Source organism: Camelina sativa, chromosome 6 (assembly GCF_000633955.1).
Source record: "Camelina sativa cultivar DH55 chromosome 6, Cs, whole genome shotgun sequence".
NCBI lineage: Eukaryota > Viridiplantae > Streptophyta > Magnoliopsida > Brassicales > Brassicaceae > Camelina > Camelina sativa.
In genome coordinates, this window is record NC_025690.1 from 20,123,672 (window position 1) to 20,139,177 (window position 15,506).

Sequence of the window (15,506 nt, forward strand, 5' to 3'; positions counted from 1 at the left end):
ATTCTATCTATCAATCTATCTTATACTAGATATTAATCTTCTCCTCCTACTAAAATGAAGAGCAAGTTCATTAAGTCCTGTGAAAAGAAACTGAAAAAGATGACAAGCAAAGTCATAATACCTTGTACGTCTTGCGAGGCATGCTACGAGAGAATTTGCTGGGCATTCAAGAAGGAAGCTGAGGTGACACCAAAAGATGTCCCTAAGGGACACTTGGTTGTATATGTGGGTGAGGAGTACAGGAGGTTTGTGATAAAGATCACCTTGCTTAAACACCCACTCTTCCGAGCATTGCTGGATCAAGCAGAGGATGCTTACGGTTTCAGTGCTGACTCCAGACTATGGATTCCATGCAATGAGAGTACCTTCCTCAATGTTGTCCGTTGCGCTGGTGCTCCCCAGCATCAGAATAACTGCATATTTATCTAGGAAGGTTCTTGTACAGGGAACTCAAGACAGTCATTGATTTCTCCGGCTCCACGTTTACAAAAAGAATATTGTTTAATGCTAAGCTATCGGGGTACACTAATAATGTAAGACTTTTTGTATTAAATGTGTCTTTAAATTCAGTGGGGAATGAATTATTAGCTACAAGGAAAGCAATAAAATACGATTGAAGTTCTGTGTCACACTTCTCCAGCTCCAAAGAAATACATAAGCCACAAAAGCCAGAGCTCGTTTCTGAATAAGAAACACTAAAACATGAAGAATTACTCAAGAAAAATGCCAGAGCTCCGTTGTTTTCAACTAAACTGAAACAACAAACAGCTTTACCTTCCCATTTTTCTTAGTGAGGGCAGAGGGAGAGAGCATATAACAGCTTTACTTTCTCACACATCTCAAGACAAAGGCCAAGCCGTCTTGAAAGCAATGTTTCTGAAACCAGATGGCAGTTCTACAATACATTTCAAAATATAGAACAAACTGAAATGCAGTCACCGATTAATAGGAACAACCTCTAAATTGGGAATACCCTTGCCTGCTGTTATATCCTCACTACAAGAACGCAAAAGTAAAAAGCAACGGAGTTCTTGAAAGAATCAGTCAAAAAGAATTATGACCAAGAGTTACGTCTTTCATAGGAAGCTAAATTATTAAATATGTATGTCAGAAACCAGTTCCCCATTGCGTCAATCGAAAGAATGCATAAAAATGTTGTATCCACATAAAGAAGGTCAAAATGGCCAAAGTACATTTAAGCTTGATCTACTATTATCATTCCCAAAATGAAAAAGAAAAAAAACTTGATCACCTCATGGTATTGATATCAACAACTGCAGCAAGATATATACAAAGGAAAATCTTGCAAATGAGTATACACAGTAGTTGTATCATTCTCCCTCTTTCATAGCTCACAAGTAATCCTAAGTGCGTACATACATTGAATTGTAGGCAATCTTATCAATCAACATCAATTCTAAAACCAAAGGAACCTCAGTCATGACATAGCTTCTGGCGCAGAGAGTTAGCCACTCGCATTGAACATCGACGCCAAGGTTTTCTCCTTTGACAACCCGAAAGATTTATCCTACAGGTCCACATTCATTATCATCTCAGCCCATCAATCAAGTTCTCCATTTCTCTTCTTCCAAACCTCCTACCGTCTGCGTGCGCATCTTTACACCTAGCTGCTAAGTAGAACACTAACCAAGCCGCCATGAAGTAAACTTCCAACGCAGATTGGACCACAGAAGCAAGGCTTTTCCCTAGGATTCGAACCAGAAACCATCTGAAGAAAGACCCACAAAGAATAGCTTCGAGACACTTAAGCTGCACGGCCTGATGCAACAGGAGAGAAATCAAATAGAGACCTTCCTTCACTATCTCCCTGCCCCTCCTTCTTGAATCCACAATAGCAACAAAAGCATCAACAGCTAATATCAAACCAACAAGCGTATCAAGTAGAAACCAAGCGAACAAGAAACCAGAAATCTCCTTCTCGAAACCTCTGATCCATGGGGGCATAACAGTGAAAGGCATCAGCTTTAACCTCACAAAGAGCTTAAAAAACGAGTACTGATCTTCAACCTCTCCAAAATACCATAAACCAAGAAGCTGCGTCAAAGCATCTTTGNTGCGTGCGCATCTTTACACCTAGCTGCTAAGTAGAACACTAACCAAGCCGCCATGAAGTAAACTTCCAACGCAGATTGGACCACAGAAGCAAGGCTTTTCCCTAGGATTCGAACCAGAAACCATCTGAAGAAAGACCCACAAAGAATAGCTTCGAGACACTTAAGCTGCACGGCCTGATGCAACAGGAGAGAAATCAAATAGAGACCTTCCTTCACTATCTCCCTGCCCCTCCTTCTTGAATCCACAATAGCAACAAAAGCATCAACAGCTAATATCAAACCAACAAGCGTATCAAGTAGAAACCAAGCGAACAAGAAACCAGAAATCTCCTTCTCGAAACCTCTGATCCATGGGGGCATAACAGTGAAAGGCATCAGCTTTAACCTCACAAAGAGCTTAAAAAACGAGTACTGATCTTCAACCTCTCCAAAATACCATAAACCAAGAAGCTGCGTCAAAGCATCTTTGACTGCCCATCTCATCAAAACGAATCCTGTAACTCTCCTAAACCCCAATCTTGAACCAGTCGAAACAACCCCAAGAAACGAAGGAAACCTACCGAGCAAATCGTTGATTACAGTAACGAATATAATCGCCAGCACCAATGAGTAAACAGTGGTAAACCCTATAATCACCCATCCATACGCAGCGGATAAAAAGCTCACCAGAAAGAACAGGGCCGCAGCATCATGACGACCTAGCTCCAATCCTTTGAACAACATCTTCAGATCCACAAAACTCTCAAAGTTTTCACCTTTCTTCTCCTCAGAGTCATCCAATTCTGTTTCTTTATCATCATCTTCCTTCTCAAGCTGCCGTAAAACGACGCCGGAGCGGATGATCTGAGGGAGGAGAAGACCATTATCGGAGATAGGGCGAGAAAAGCCAGAAATGCTTTCAAATCCGGAGAGAAACACAGTCGTAGCGTTGATGGGCGAAGGAAAAAAAGAACCTTGAAGAGATCGGCGATGAGGATCGTGTTCGTCTGTGGAGAAGAAGTCGTCGTCGAGGGTACCAAGGCGCGTGAGCTGAAGAAAAGGAGCACGTCGGTGATTGTGGAAGCGCGTAGGAGCGTGGGAGTGAGAGTTGAGAGGGAGGCGAGAGAGGAGAGAGCGAAGGGAAGGGTCAGTGTCGACGAAAGACGTTAAAAGAAGAGAGCAATGATCGACGAGGGAGTGGAAGGAGAAGAGGAGGAAAGTGAGGAAGATGAAAGTGAGTGGGTGGGTGGAGAAGGAAGCTGTGGTTTGACGGAGGAGCTGGGTTGTTGTGCGGAGGCGGTTCAGCCGCGCGTGGTGGTTGTGGTGGTGGTGTTGATCGGTCATTGTTGTTTCACTATTCGCTCCCGCTACTTTGGGGTAGATCGAGAGAAAGAGAAGAAGAAGAGAGATTAACTCTGTTTTGTCTATAAACGTATTGGAGCTGTATTGTTTGTATTGACTCTAATGGGCTTCTAATTGGGCCTAAATTGTAGAATCTCGCATCATTTATCTTTTTCTGGTTGGGCAATTTCACACTATAGAATATACGTATGAAGTAGTTCCGGCCTTCCGGGTAGAGTGCAAATAGCATTATGTAACTTATGTTATTTTTTGGTGATTTTAGATAATGATCATTCAAATTCGTATTTGAATGTGCATTTTTCTGTTTGTCAAACATACTTAAAATTTAAGTTTTCGGCTTTGAAAACCAAAAAAAAATACATAGGAAAAAAGTTTACAAAACAAAAATCCTAAATGTTACATTTTAATAACCATTATACATGTACATCAGTGTTAGTGCTAAGTGCTAACCAAACAAAAGATAAAAAAAAAATCATCAGAGTGTTATGATTTTTGGTTCTATTTATGGTTTCTCTCATAAAAATAGTTTCAAAGCTCTATAAGAAATTTTCTAACCGTAGAACGTTTAATTAATCAATACTTTTTAGATGATTACAATTAACATTAGAGTTAAGACTGGTTAAGTTTATATGATTCCATATAGTTGTTGGTAAACATTTTCTTCAACTAAAATCGATTTTTTTCCTTCATAGTTTAAAAAAAAAAAAAAAAAATTCCTAATGAATTTGTGGTGTTTTGTTATGGAGACTTCAATATAATGTGGAATTTGAGAAAGAAAAAAAAGAAGAAGTATGATTCACGTAACAGAAAAATTGTTTCTTCATTTGATGAGAACTTACAATGAGTTTTACAGCACAAATTTTAATTTAGACAAACATAAATCCACTTCACAGACAATCATTTGGTAAAATTATTCAGACATTTAAAAAAAGAAAAAAAAAAACTTTTCAGTAAAGTAAAAAAACAGAGGAGTTTACTCTTAATTAACATATGGGAATGGGAGCTCCGTTCCACTCGTTGAGGCATTCCATCATCGGATCAATGATTTTGCCTTCACAAATCGCCGTGAAAACCTTGTCAAACTCTTCTCCTGGAGACGTCACTTTCTCACCTGTCAAAAGCTCTGTTCCAATCTCTTCCCTCACAAATCTATACAAAGGATACGACCTACATTCCTTGATCCTGTTCGGGATAGCCGATGTTCCGTTATCGTAAGCCGCTCTCGCCGCCTCCACTTCTTTAGGTAGCACCGCCTTAAGCTCCTCCTCGAAAGCTCCAATCTTATGGAAGATTGAAGTCACTGCGTTCTTCTCACTCTCACCATTGATCAAAGCATGATCGACAATAACCTGTCTTAGCTTCTGGATCAACGGGTACGTCGCGCTACAAGGATCGTCAGCGTAAGTGTAGACTTGTTCACGGTCCACGACTTTGAGTAAATCTTTCTCGCAGAAACGAGAAGGATGAAGCTCACCGTTGACTCCAGTAGTAAGAACTTTCTTAGCCACTTGAGAGACAGTGTTCTTCACAGTCTGTCTTAGATTCTCTTCCAAATGTCTCAAATCAACAGCTTGGCAAATCGCAACGAGGAACGTTGTTGACATAAGCTTGAGAATATCAACAGCTTCAGAAGTCTTGCGAGAGGAGATTAATCCAAGAGAGTTCACGTCTTGGTTATGCTGCTCTGCTGATTGAACATGGCTAGTCACAGGATTAGCCAAGTACTGAAGCTCTGAACAGTAAGAAGCCATAGCGATCTCAGCTCCTTTGAATCCATAATCCAAACTAGGATTCCTCGAAGCGGTTAGATTCGAAGGCAAACCATTGTTGTAGAAGTCATTCACAAGCTCTGAGAACTGAGCAAACATGAGTTTACCAATCGCAGCAATAGCCAACCTCGTGTTATCCATCGAAACACCGATCGGTGTTCCTTGGAAGTTACCACCGTGGATCGCCTTGTTCCTTGATACATCGATCAACGGGTTATCGTTGACGGAGTTGATCTCACGCTCGATCGATTTCGTCGCGTAACGGATCACTTCGATTTGAGGACCTAACCATTGAGGAGATGTACGAAGAGCGTAACGATCTTGTTTAGGTTTCTGTAACGGATCCATCTCGTGAAGCTTCTGAGCTAATTTCATATACGAGCTCCCGTCGAGTATATGTTCCATGATCGCCGCTGCTTCGATCTGACCAGGATGATGCTTAAGCCTGTGAGTGAGATGATCCGTGAACTCAGGCTTACCACTCATCACCTCCGCGAACACCGCTGACAAAATCTCAGCCAAAACAGAGAGAACGTTCGTCTCGAACAACACCATCGACGCCATTCCAGATCCAACCGCCGTGCCATTGACAAGGGCAAGACCTTCCTTGGGCTGCAAGTCAAAGAATCCGGAACTGATTCCGGCTAATTTGAAAGCTTCTTCAGCTGTCAAAGCTTCGCCGTCTGGACCGGTGGCTTTGGAATTGGGACGTCCGGTTAAAATTCCGGCTATGTAGGAGAGAGGAACGAGATCTCCTGAGGCGGTGATCGTACCGCGGAGCGGGAGAGATGGAGTGATGTTGTTGTTGAGGAAACTGGTGATTGCTTCGAGGATCTCGAATCTGATACCGGAAAAGCCTTGGAGGAGTGTGTTGATCCGTACAAGCATGGCAGCTCTTGTGGCGGAGTGTGGCAATGTGTGGCTCGTTTCTTTCGTGCTTCCGAATATTCCGGCGTTCAGGAATCTGTAACGAACACAGAAACATTCGAATTGTGTGTTGATTAGTTAATTGTTTATATTAAATTAAAAACTCTTAATTACTACCGAACAAAATAAACCATTTAGTAGACCCGACCCGGGTATTTGACCCGATTCGATCCGTTTATTTCCCATGCAACGTCATAATAATTGACATAACCTTAAGGGAGTTGTTTCCCGTGATTTTAATTATTTTCAAAATTCATTTTAAAGTTAAATTATTTAAAATTTAAAAATCAAATCTAAAAAATCTAGAAAAAGTAAGGAGTATATATCAAAACAATCTAATTACTAACATTAATTAATTTTCTTTTAATATATATACTGCAATCAACTAGTAACTGCCACGTATCTGCCTAAGCATATACTGTAGTATATTACCATTTTACCAAATAATTCTAATTAGAGACAAAAAAAAAAAAAAAAAATGATTTATTACCTAATAAGCTCCTTTTGAAGTGCGACACCATTTTTGGTCCTGCGATGAGAAGTAGCACCAAAACCAGTGGTAACACCGTAACTATCAGTGCCTTTGTTCATACTCTCCATAACCCAATCACTGCTAGCGTTCACACCGGCTCTGGCAGTCTCGGACAGCTCCACCTTCACACCGTTACCAATGGTTGAGATCGCAGCGACTTGTCCAATGGTGAGAGTCTCACCTCCAAGATTCACAACTGGCTTCCTAAACTCCTCAACCATTCTCTTCACTTCATCCAAATGGCTACCTTTCATTTGCTCAGCCGCAGCTCCCCAGTTGAGAGGATCAGCCGCGTTGATCACCATGTTCTTTGTCTTCATATCTCCACCGCATAACATAGCGTCGACCGATCCTCCTCCGTTGATGATCTTGTGTGCTCCGTTAACCTCCATTTTAGACTTCTTAGTTTTACAAAGAGGAGATTATATTTTTTAAAAGAGGAGGAGATTACAAGATCTCTAAGGAAGAGTAAGAGATCGAGAAGAGATATGTAATATTATGATCGATATTGTGTTGGTTAAGGAATTGTATTTGTTCCTGAAGAAGATTAGATGAATGAAGGGTGGTTTAAATAAGGATGGTAGTGTTTGTTGGTAGGTAAGCGCATACAGAGCTAGTTTATTTTTTTTTCCATATAATTTTGATTTTAATTTTTTATTTTAAATTAATATCGAAGAAAAAAAATGAATATTAGTGAGAAAGAAGGAGTTGGTTGAGAATTAATGATGACCGTTAGATGGGAGAGTGAGTGGTAGAGATGGATTTGGTTTACGTCGTATAATGTAGAGTTTTTTTTTTTTTCCTTTTTGTAAGGTTTATTTGTTTAACGCGGTGGTGATTTTGTTATTTGGGGGGGTCAAACGTCACGGTGGTAAAAAGTGGTCGTGGCTGGTGGCTGACGATAGTTGCATTTCGCGGTTGGTGAGACTATGAGATTTTTGTTTTGTTTTTATGAAGTTGAAAGAGTTTTTCTTTTTTTTTTGGAGTAAAGCGTTTCATTTGTGATGGGAGTAGGTGTGTGGTAATGTATGAACGTAATTGAGTCCAATTAACGTCCCCACCATAACACTATCTTTAATTTCATTTTGTTTTCTCATTTTGATATTTTTCGATCTTGTTAAAAAAATTTGTTTTGTCCTTTTGGATATCATTTTAAATTTGATAAGGAAGGGGTTTTTTGTACTCATTTTAATTATTGTGTTTCTTATTTGTACTTTTCCGAAGTTGTGATAATTCGATTGACTTTGTTTTAGTATTGACTTTGTTTAATGTGATTCTTCTTTACACATTTTCTTTTGTTTATTTTGAGTACAGTTTATATGCACATTTAAATGATTATTTAACTCGGGAAAAACGTATATTTTAATTGGTTTTTTTCTGCAAAATATCTCCAAAACAGTTAATATGTAATTTTACCTTTTTTATTTTTGAAAACCTGCATGCCAATCTCGTGTATTCAAAAGTAATATATATGCAATATAATTTCTTTATCACCACCGTCAATTTTGTAAAATTCTGATAATTTGACTCATTCATGACAAAGAATCAGATTTCATACTTTGGATCTTTTTTTTTTTTTAAATGTCTTAATGTATATAACCATAAAATTCTTCAAATATATATACATATATATGATGGTTCTATGTCTAAAAAAAAATGGTTCTATGTCTATTAATTTTGAGTCCGTCACACTGTTTATTTTTTTTTTAGGTAGATGGTAATTACATTGTAAAGAAGAGCAATTTGAGAGTTTTTTTTTTCTTTTCTCCTTTTGCAGACATCCCTTTTTGATTAAATGCTATAGGTATTAGGTGCAAGCAATCATTAGGTGAAAACTGAGAAATTAGAAGTAAGAAGTAAATAAATATTTAAAGCATGCATATATAGCAAAGTTTGATACGTAAAAGTTCATAATTAGTAATGTCTTGCTAGATAGAAATGTACATGTTTAGTTGATTCTGTAATTGTGAAAGATAATTATTATTGCGTGGATAGATTGCAAACTATAATACTCACGCGATTATAAGATTCTCAATAGGAGCCGCGCGAGTGACGCAACACGCCGTTTGCATGACAAAAGCAAATGTCATTTATATATAAATACAACCTCCATTTTCGTATCTTATCCTAAGCACAGATTATATTGTAGTGGACTTTAATGACTTATAATCAGTTTACAAAAAAAACTTGAGTTAAGTGTTTATGATTTTTTTTCTTTATTTTTATGATTTACTATTAAAAGTATATTGTTATCTTGTGTCATTCTTGTCAAACCAAGCATGGAACCATAAGCTAATAATTACAATATGAATTCATCATCAAACTCCATTCTTTGAATTAAACGCGTTATATTAATCTAAATGAGAAAATGTAATAGTCATAATCAGTGTCGAAATAAAAGAGCAATAGAAACCAATAACCCGAAGGGAGTGCATGGTCGCACGCAATGATATATATGGGTGGAACATAAGAAATGGTGGGTCGTTGTTTAGGCAAGGCAGGCGCCTTCATTGAAACATTTGCATGTGCAATGCATGTAAGTTTCCTCCATCGTAGTAGCCTGCGCCTAGCAAGCGAAAGTCTCCTATTTATTATATATATTTATTAACAAAGGTTAATTATAATTTCGTTGTTTTATATATTTTGTTCTTGTGTTAATTTTGTCCTCGGGGGAATGACTCAAAACACTGAAGAGTTAACTTATGGTTTCCTTTTTTTTAATTGACTTTGAGTTTGATTTCGGTTTATAATTTGTAAACTGTTTTGTTTTCTACGATAAGGGTCCAAATGAAAGCAAGAGGAAAGGAGCTTCAAAGTGGACGGACCGTATTATAATATACAAGTAAATTTATTTGAAAATACAGGTGGATTTGGTTCTATGTGAAAGGAAACACTTATGTCAAATATCCGATTTTTGGGTTGGTCGATTTATCCGGTTTACTCTCTCTCTCTAGCTTAACTTTTTTGAGATTTTGCTATATATCTCTAACTCTTTTAGTGTTGACAAGAGATTAATCGACGATTCTGTTGGTGTTATGAAGATTGAGTTTTAGATGCTGCAGAGATATTTACTTGGAGATTAAGGGAGAGTTTGGAGATCATCAAAATAGCAGTGTGAAGCTTGGATTGTAAAACTCAATAAGAAAGGGAGAGATTGTTGATGTATTCTTAACTGAGTTTTACAACAAAATGAAAAGAAAAAGAAAAAGACATTTATGAAAGGCATAGATGAAGATGAAGATGTTGATGTAGTCGTTGCACTAGTTCAGAGTACTACAAGAAGTAGTTCAACGAAGCAGATAATATGGAGCTGAAAGAAGGTTAGCAGCTAAGGCGATTAACATTCAAACCATGAAGTTTATGAAGACTAGAAGCTTGGAGAAGAGTCTAGAAGCATGAAGAGATTCCTTTTTAGTAGAAAAGGAAACATGATGAAGAATTTCCTATTCCATAAAAGAAAAGGAAATTTGCAAAGAGATTTGGCAATTCCTATTAGGATTAGAATAGGAATTTAAGCTTGTATGGCCACGACCTATTGTGTATAAATAGGGGGCTAAGCCTTTGTAGAGGTGAGCACAAAAAAAGCAAGAGAATTCTTAGACATTAAGGTTATGTGGGTTCTTGTAGGAAAGCATAACGCTTAAGGGGACTAAGGGGTTTGTCTTGAGAGGTTCTTGGATTGGGTATAGATCCATGAACATGAGAGATTAGATAATTGATTGAGTGAAACTTGTAATTTTACTAAACAGATTATCTAATAAAGAAGTTTTATTTTGAAGAACCTCTGTCTTAGTTTGTGACTCAGCTTTGTGCATCAATTTCCATACATATCAATAGCTCTTGCGTTTTCAATTGGTATCAGAGCGGCACTTGTGAGATTACATACAGGTGAGATCCTGTGGAGAAGATGGAGAGCTATCATGGACTTGAGTTCGGTTCAAGAGTAATATTAGGTGATGGAAACTATGGTTTTTGGAAATCAAAGATGAAGGCGGTTATAGGAGGCATTGATGTATATGCTTGGAAAGCCATATTGGAAAAGTGGGAAGAACCAAAAATCAAGGATGAATCAGGAGTGGAAGTTGCTAAGCCAGAGAAGGACTGGACTAACGACGAATTGAAGAAATCAAAATATAACGCCAGAGCACTCTCCGCTATTCACAATAATGTTGGAAGAAACCAGTTTGAACTGATTCAGGGATGTGAAACAGCAAAAGAAGCATGGGATATCTTGCAAACTCACTTTGAAGGAACCACTAAGGTGAAAAGTTTAAGAAAAGACATGTTAGCTTCAAGATTTGAAAATCTAAAGATGGAAAGCTATGAGTCAATATCTGATTTTAGTTCCAAGATAAGTTCTTTAGCTCAGGAAGCATTGACTCTTGGGAAAAAATATAAAGACAAGAAATTGGTGAAAAAATTTCTAAGATGTCTGCCTACAAGGTTCATGGCGTACAAGACTGCTTTGAGTGTGTCTCATAACACGGAAAATCTTAGTTTTGGAGAAGTTGTTGGTATGCTTCAAGCTCATGAGATGGAACTGGAAGGTGCGAATAAACGAGACATTTTTGCTCTTGAAAGAGAGAATCACGAAGTAGAAGAAGAAGATTCGATTGGTTTGCTGGCCCAAAAATTTAGTCGAGTGTTGAAAGAAGCAGAACAAGAACTAGGTCAGAGGAGGTTCAGCTCGATCAAAAATAATCCAGAGAAAGATGAAGCTGTCAAGAAGACATACATGCAATGTCATGAGTGCAGAGGATATGGACACTATAAGAATAATTGTCCTACAATCAAAAGAAGAGAAATTAAATGTTTTATGTGCAAAGGTATTGGACATACTCAGCTAGAATGTGGTAATGATCGGAAACTTAGAAAAGAAAAATCTAAACTGAGAGTTGAAGATGATTCAAAGGAAGATAATGATAATGGAATAGAACTAAATAAGCTTGGTGCATTCTTGGGAGTCACTACATTTGCTGAAGGAGAGGAAGTTTCAGAATCTGAATCTGAAGGGGAACAGGTAGATGAATTTACAGAATGTTACAAGGAGGTGCGTGAAACACTGATTAAGATTGGAAAGGAAAATCAGACCTTATTAAAAGAGAAGCGTCGTCTTGGTGCACTTATTAAGTCACTGCAGATTGAATTGAGGGATACAAAGAAAATCAGTCAAGAAAGTGTGACATTAATGAAGGACAAGCAGATAGTCTCTAGTAGAAAAGGAAACATGATGAAGAATTTCGNAGAAAATCAGTCAAGAAAGTGTGACATTAATGAAGGACAAGCAGATAGTTTCTACTAGAACAAAAAAATTTAACAGAGGTTTGGGATATACTATTCCATAAAATGATACAAAGGAAGATAATGATAATGGAATAGAACTAAATAAGCTTGGTGCATTCTTGGGAGTCACTACATTTACTGAAGGAGAGGAAGTTTCAGAATCTGAATCTGAAGGGGAACAGGTAGATGAATTTACAGAATGTTACAAGGAGGTGCGTGAAACACTGATTAAGATTGGAAAGGAAAATCAGACCTTATTAAAAGAGAAGCGTCGTCTTGGTGCACTTATTAAGTCACTGCAGATTGAATTGAGGGATACAAAGAAAATCAGTCAAGAAAGTGTGACATTAATGAAGGACAAGCAGATAGTCTCTAGTAGAAAAGGAAACATGATGAAGAATTTCGTATTCCATAAAAGAAAAGGAAATTTGCAAAGAGATTTGGCAATTCCTATTAGGATTAGAATAGGAATTTAAGCTTGTATGGCCACAACCTATTGTGTATAAATAGGGGACTAAGCCTTTGTAGAGGTGAGCACAAAAAGAGCAAGAGAATTCTTAGATATTAAGGTTATGTGGGTTCTTGTAGGAAAGCATAACGCTTAAGGGGACTAAGGGGTTTGTCTTGAGAGGTTTTTGGATTGAGTATAGATCCATGAACATGAGAGATTAGATAATTGATTGAGTGAAACTTGTAATTTTACTAAACAGATTATCTAATAAAGAAGTTTTATTTTAAAGAACTCCTGTCTTAGTTTGTGACTCAGCTTTGTGCATCAGTTTCCATACATATCAATAGCTCTTGCGTTTTCAGATTCTTCAGTTTTTTTTAAAAAAAACAAACCGATCATCAAATAAAGATGCATACACGGACATAGAGTAAAAAATGTATGTAGAGTAGAGTCCACGAGTGATTATGGTCGGGCGTTTTCTATTCTCCTCCTTGGATCTCATTAAGGAATAATCTCCACTACCCATTTTATTACCAATAAAGGTGACTGAACATTTCTTCTGGTCGTTGCTTTGCCACTCCCGATCACATGCCAAATTTGCATTGGAGAAAATTAAACCAGTATATATAGAGTTCAAATACAATGACAATTCATGATTTCGTTTCTTAGCTAAAAATGACGAACCCAATACCTTAGACCTTAGTTGATGATGGGGCAGGTGTCTACAAAAAAATAATGTTTCATTAATATACATGAAAATTAAAAACCTTAAATGTCAATTAATTTAAAATAGAGAGAGAGAGTATGTTCCATGCATGAAAATTGGGATATTTTGCTTTCATCTCCTTACACTGTTGAGTTGTCATTACGATTCACGACTCAACTAGTGTTTTAGAAACTAATTTTCATAAATGCAGTTTCCTATTCTATTATTCATAGTTTCTGAGAAACCAGAGAAAACAAATTAAAAATTATATGACTAATGTCTTTATGTCTTCGTTAGAATCAATTAATTAATGATTCAAAGGAGTTTTTTTTTTTTCTTTTCAAAAAGGATAGTTTATTTGTTTATTAAAATGTATCGTTTTTAAACGAATATTTTTTCAGTAAACTATTATTTATATATATACCCTTAACTAGAGTTAACTACATACGTACCTAGCTACGTTATGTTTGTGGATTTTACAATCTTTTAAGCTACAATATGTAAGTCCTATGGGCTATGGTGAATTCTATCATAGGCTTTTCAGAACAAATATTTTTTCTAGTGTTTGAAAAAAGCTGGAGTCGATATTTATCTTTGTTTTTTTTTTATGTTAAAGGTCTTTAAATGAACAGATTGGTTTATGTATAGCTTTCATTATTATTATTTTTTAATATTTAAGAAGGTAGTAAGTACAATATATACATGTAAAACATTTATTATAGAACATGGCGGGCCGATATAATTAAATACGCTATTTATCAGACTGATCTAATCAGAATGGTTTTCATATAGACACCAACCACATGTAAGTAAATTATGAATATATTATTTACATGAATGCATTTTTCTCCTTGTGCCTGATCTAGCCACAATTGTCTTCCACGAATAATATTGATATTGTTAATGGTTTATCGTATTCTTTACCAGGACAAACAAAATAAACATGGAAACTTTGTTTCATATCTAAGGATTCCTACATGGAACTATATACATATATATAGAAAACGTCAAGAAAGAATATTTGTAATCGGGAAAAGACAATATCTCTAGGGAACACATATACAGAATTAAATTTGTTAAGCGAATTATTTGGTCGAAAATATTGTTATTTTAGTGGATTTTTAGGATGTCATCAGTTACATTAAGAAATGACTAATATATATATATATATATATTTTAAAAAAATTGAGAAAAGGGAATGACTAAAATTAGGCCACCAAACAAACAAAGAGAAATGGAGAAAAGAGGGGTAACAACAACCATAGTCGCGAGGATCCATCGGACACCACTCGTCTCACCAAACCCTCTTTTCTTCTTGATCAGACTTCATCATTAGGTCCCACTTTCACATTTTCACCAAACCCCTTTCCTCTTTGCTGTCCAAATCTTACTCAACTTACAACACCACAAACCTAATCAATATGTACACGTCATATATCGAGTTATATCAATACATATATATTACTAATTAAGGAAGTTTGGAAGAAGATGGATCCAGTTCAATCATTTGAGTTTCATGTATTACTCATATTATCAAAACATGTGGTGATTAAGTGTTCTTTGCTATGTCGGTCGAGTATATTTATCAACGGAAAGAAATGGTCTGGAATGACTTTTCTTTTTTGAATTAACTTTTCATGATGGCTCTCCAAATTATTATCGTCCATAAACTTGTACACCCATCGAAGAGTGGAATGAGAAGCTTTAAACTTGTTGAAAGTTTATAGGATTGGACATATCTAAATAGATTAGAATTGATTGACGCCCTAAAGATTTTTCTTAGTTTAATATAGTAGGTGGTAGATGAGAATGAGACGTACGTAAAATTTTAATAGACTACTTGTCGTAATGGTATGTATGAATGTATGATCATATATATTTGGTTTAAGAAAACAAACTACTTAACTTTAAAGTTGTGTATTTATCGATACACTCCTTGCGATAAAATGGATACTAGTTGTCGTCTTTTGTAGTATTCTATCCACCCTGCTCCCACATGCTGTCGCAATTTTGAACATTAATTATTATATATTCGTCAGAACTCAGAGGTTGTACCGTTGTAGAGTTCTTAGTTTATTGGGCTTAATTAGTTTAGTTATTCTTTTACTCGATGGGCTATCTTTCTAGATGGGTTTGTTAAAACTTAAAAGCCACCCACCATTTTCTAATTGCCTTGCTTCGAAAACCATGTTTTGATTTCTAATTTTCTACTCTGATCACATGATTCTTATAATTTTCTAATTTTATGTTGCCAATGTACATTCATTTGGCGTTCATGAATATCATTTGTCACTTTATTATGATTATAAAACTTCTATTCTATCTCAAAAGACAAAAAGATTTGCTGTTAAATTTGAGTTCATGTTGACAAATATTGGCAACGGCCTGGAACTAGAAATGGCCAGGGAGGGAATCACTACGT

The 15,506-nt window shown here is 36.6% G+C and overlaps 4 protein-coding genes across 6 annotated transcripts; 2 read left to right on the top strand and 2 right to left on the bottom strand.

The window, feature by feature from the left end:
- Positions 7–638, top strand: LOC104792485 (auxin-induced protein 15A-like). The gene has a single exon (XM_010518640.2). The coding sequence runs from the start codon at positions 55–57 to the stop codon at positions 427–429; it is 375 nt and encodes a 124-aa protein (XP_010516942.1). The 5' UTR covers positions 7–54; the 3' UTR covers positions 430–638.
- LOC104792486 lies at positions 1,108–3,462 on the bottom strand. 3 transcript variants are annotated; one of them, XM_010518641.2, is made up of 2 exons: positions 2,519–3,462; positions 1,108–2,048 (listed from the first exon to the last, which is right to left on the bottom strand). In XM_010518641.2, exons 1-2 carry the CDS (start codon positions 3,396–3,398, stop codon positions 1,549–1,551), a joined length of 1,380 nt encoding a protein of 459 aa, XP_010516943.1. In that variant the 5' UTR covers positions 3,399–3,462; the 3' UTR covers positions 1,108–1,548. The 3 variants fall into 3 exon arrangements, with proteins under 3 accessions (XP_010516943.1, XP_010516948.1, XP_010516947.1); XM_010518646.2 differs by having other exon boundaries at positions 1,108–1,706; positions 2,282–3,462; XM_010518645.2 differs by having other exon boundaries at positions 1,108–1,635; positions 2,106–3,462.
- On the bottom strand, positions 4,212–7,036 carry LOC104792487 (phenylalanine ammonia-lyase 1). The gene is made up of 2 exons (XM_010518647.2): positions 6,603–7,036; positions 4,212–6,149 (listed from the first exon to the last, which is right to left on the bottom strand). The coding sequence occupies exons 1-2, from the start codon at positions 7,034–7,036 to the stop codon at positions 4,400–4,402; spliced, it is 2,184 nt and encodes a 727-aa protein (XP_010516949.1). The 3' UTR covers positions 4,212–4,399.
- Positions 10,552–11,946, top strand: LOC109133364. The gene has a single exon (XM_019246406.1). It carries the CDS (start codon positions 10,552–10,554, stop codon positions 11,944–11,946), a length of 1,395 nt encoding a protein of 464 aa, XP_019101951.1.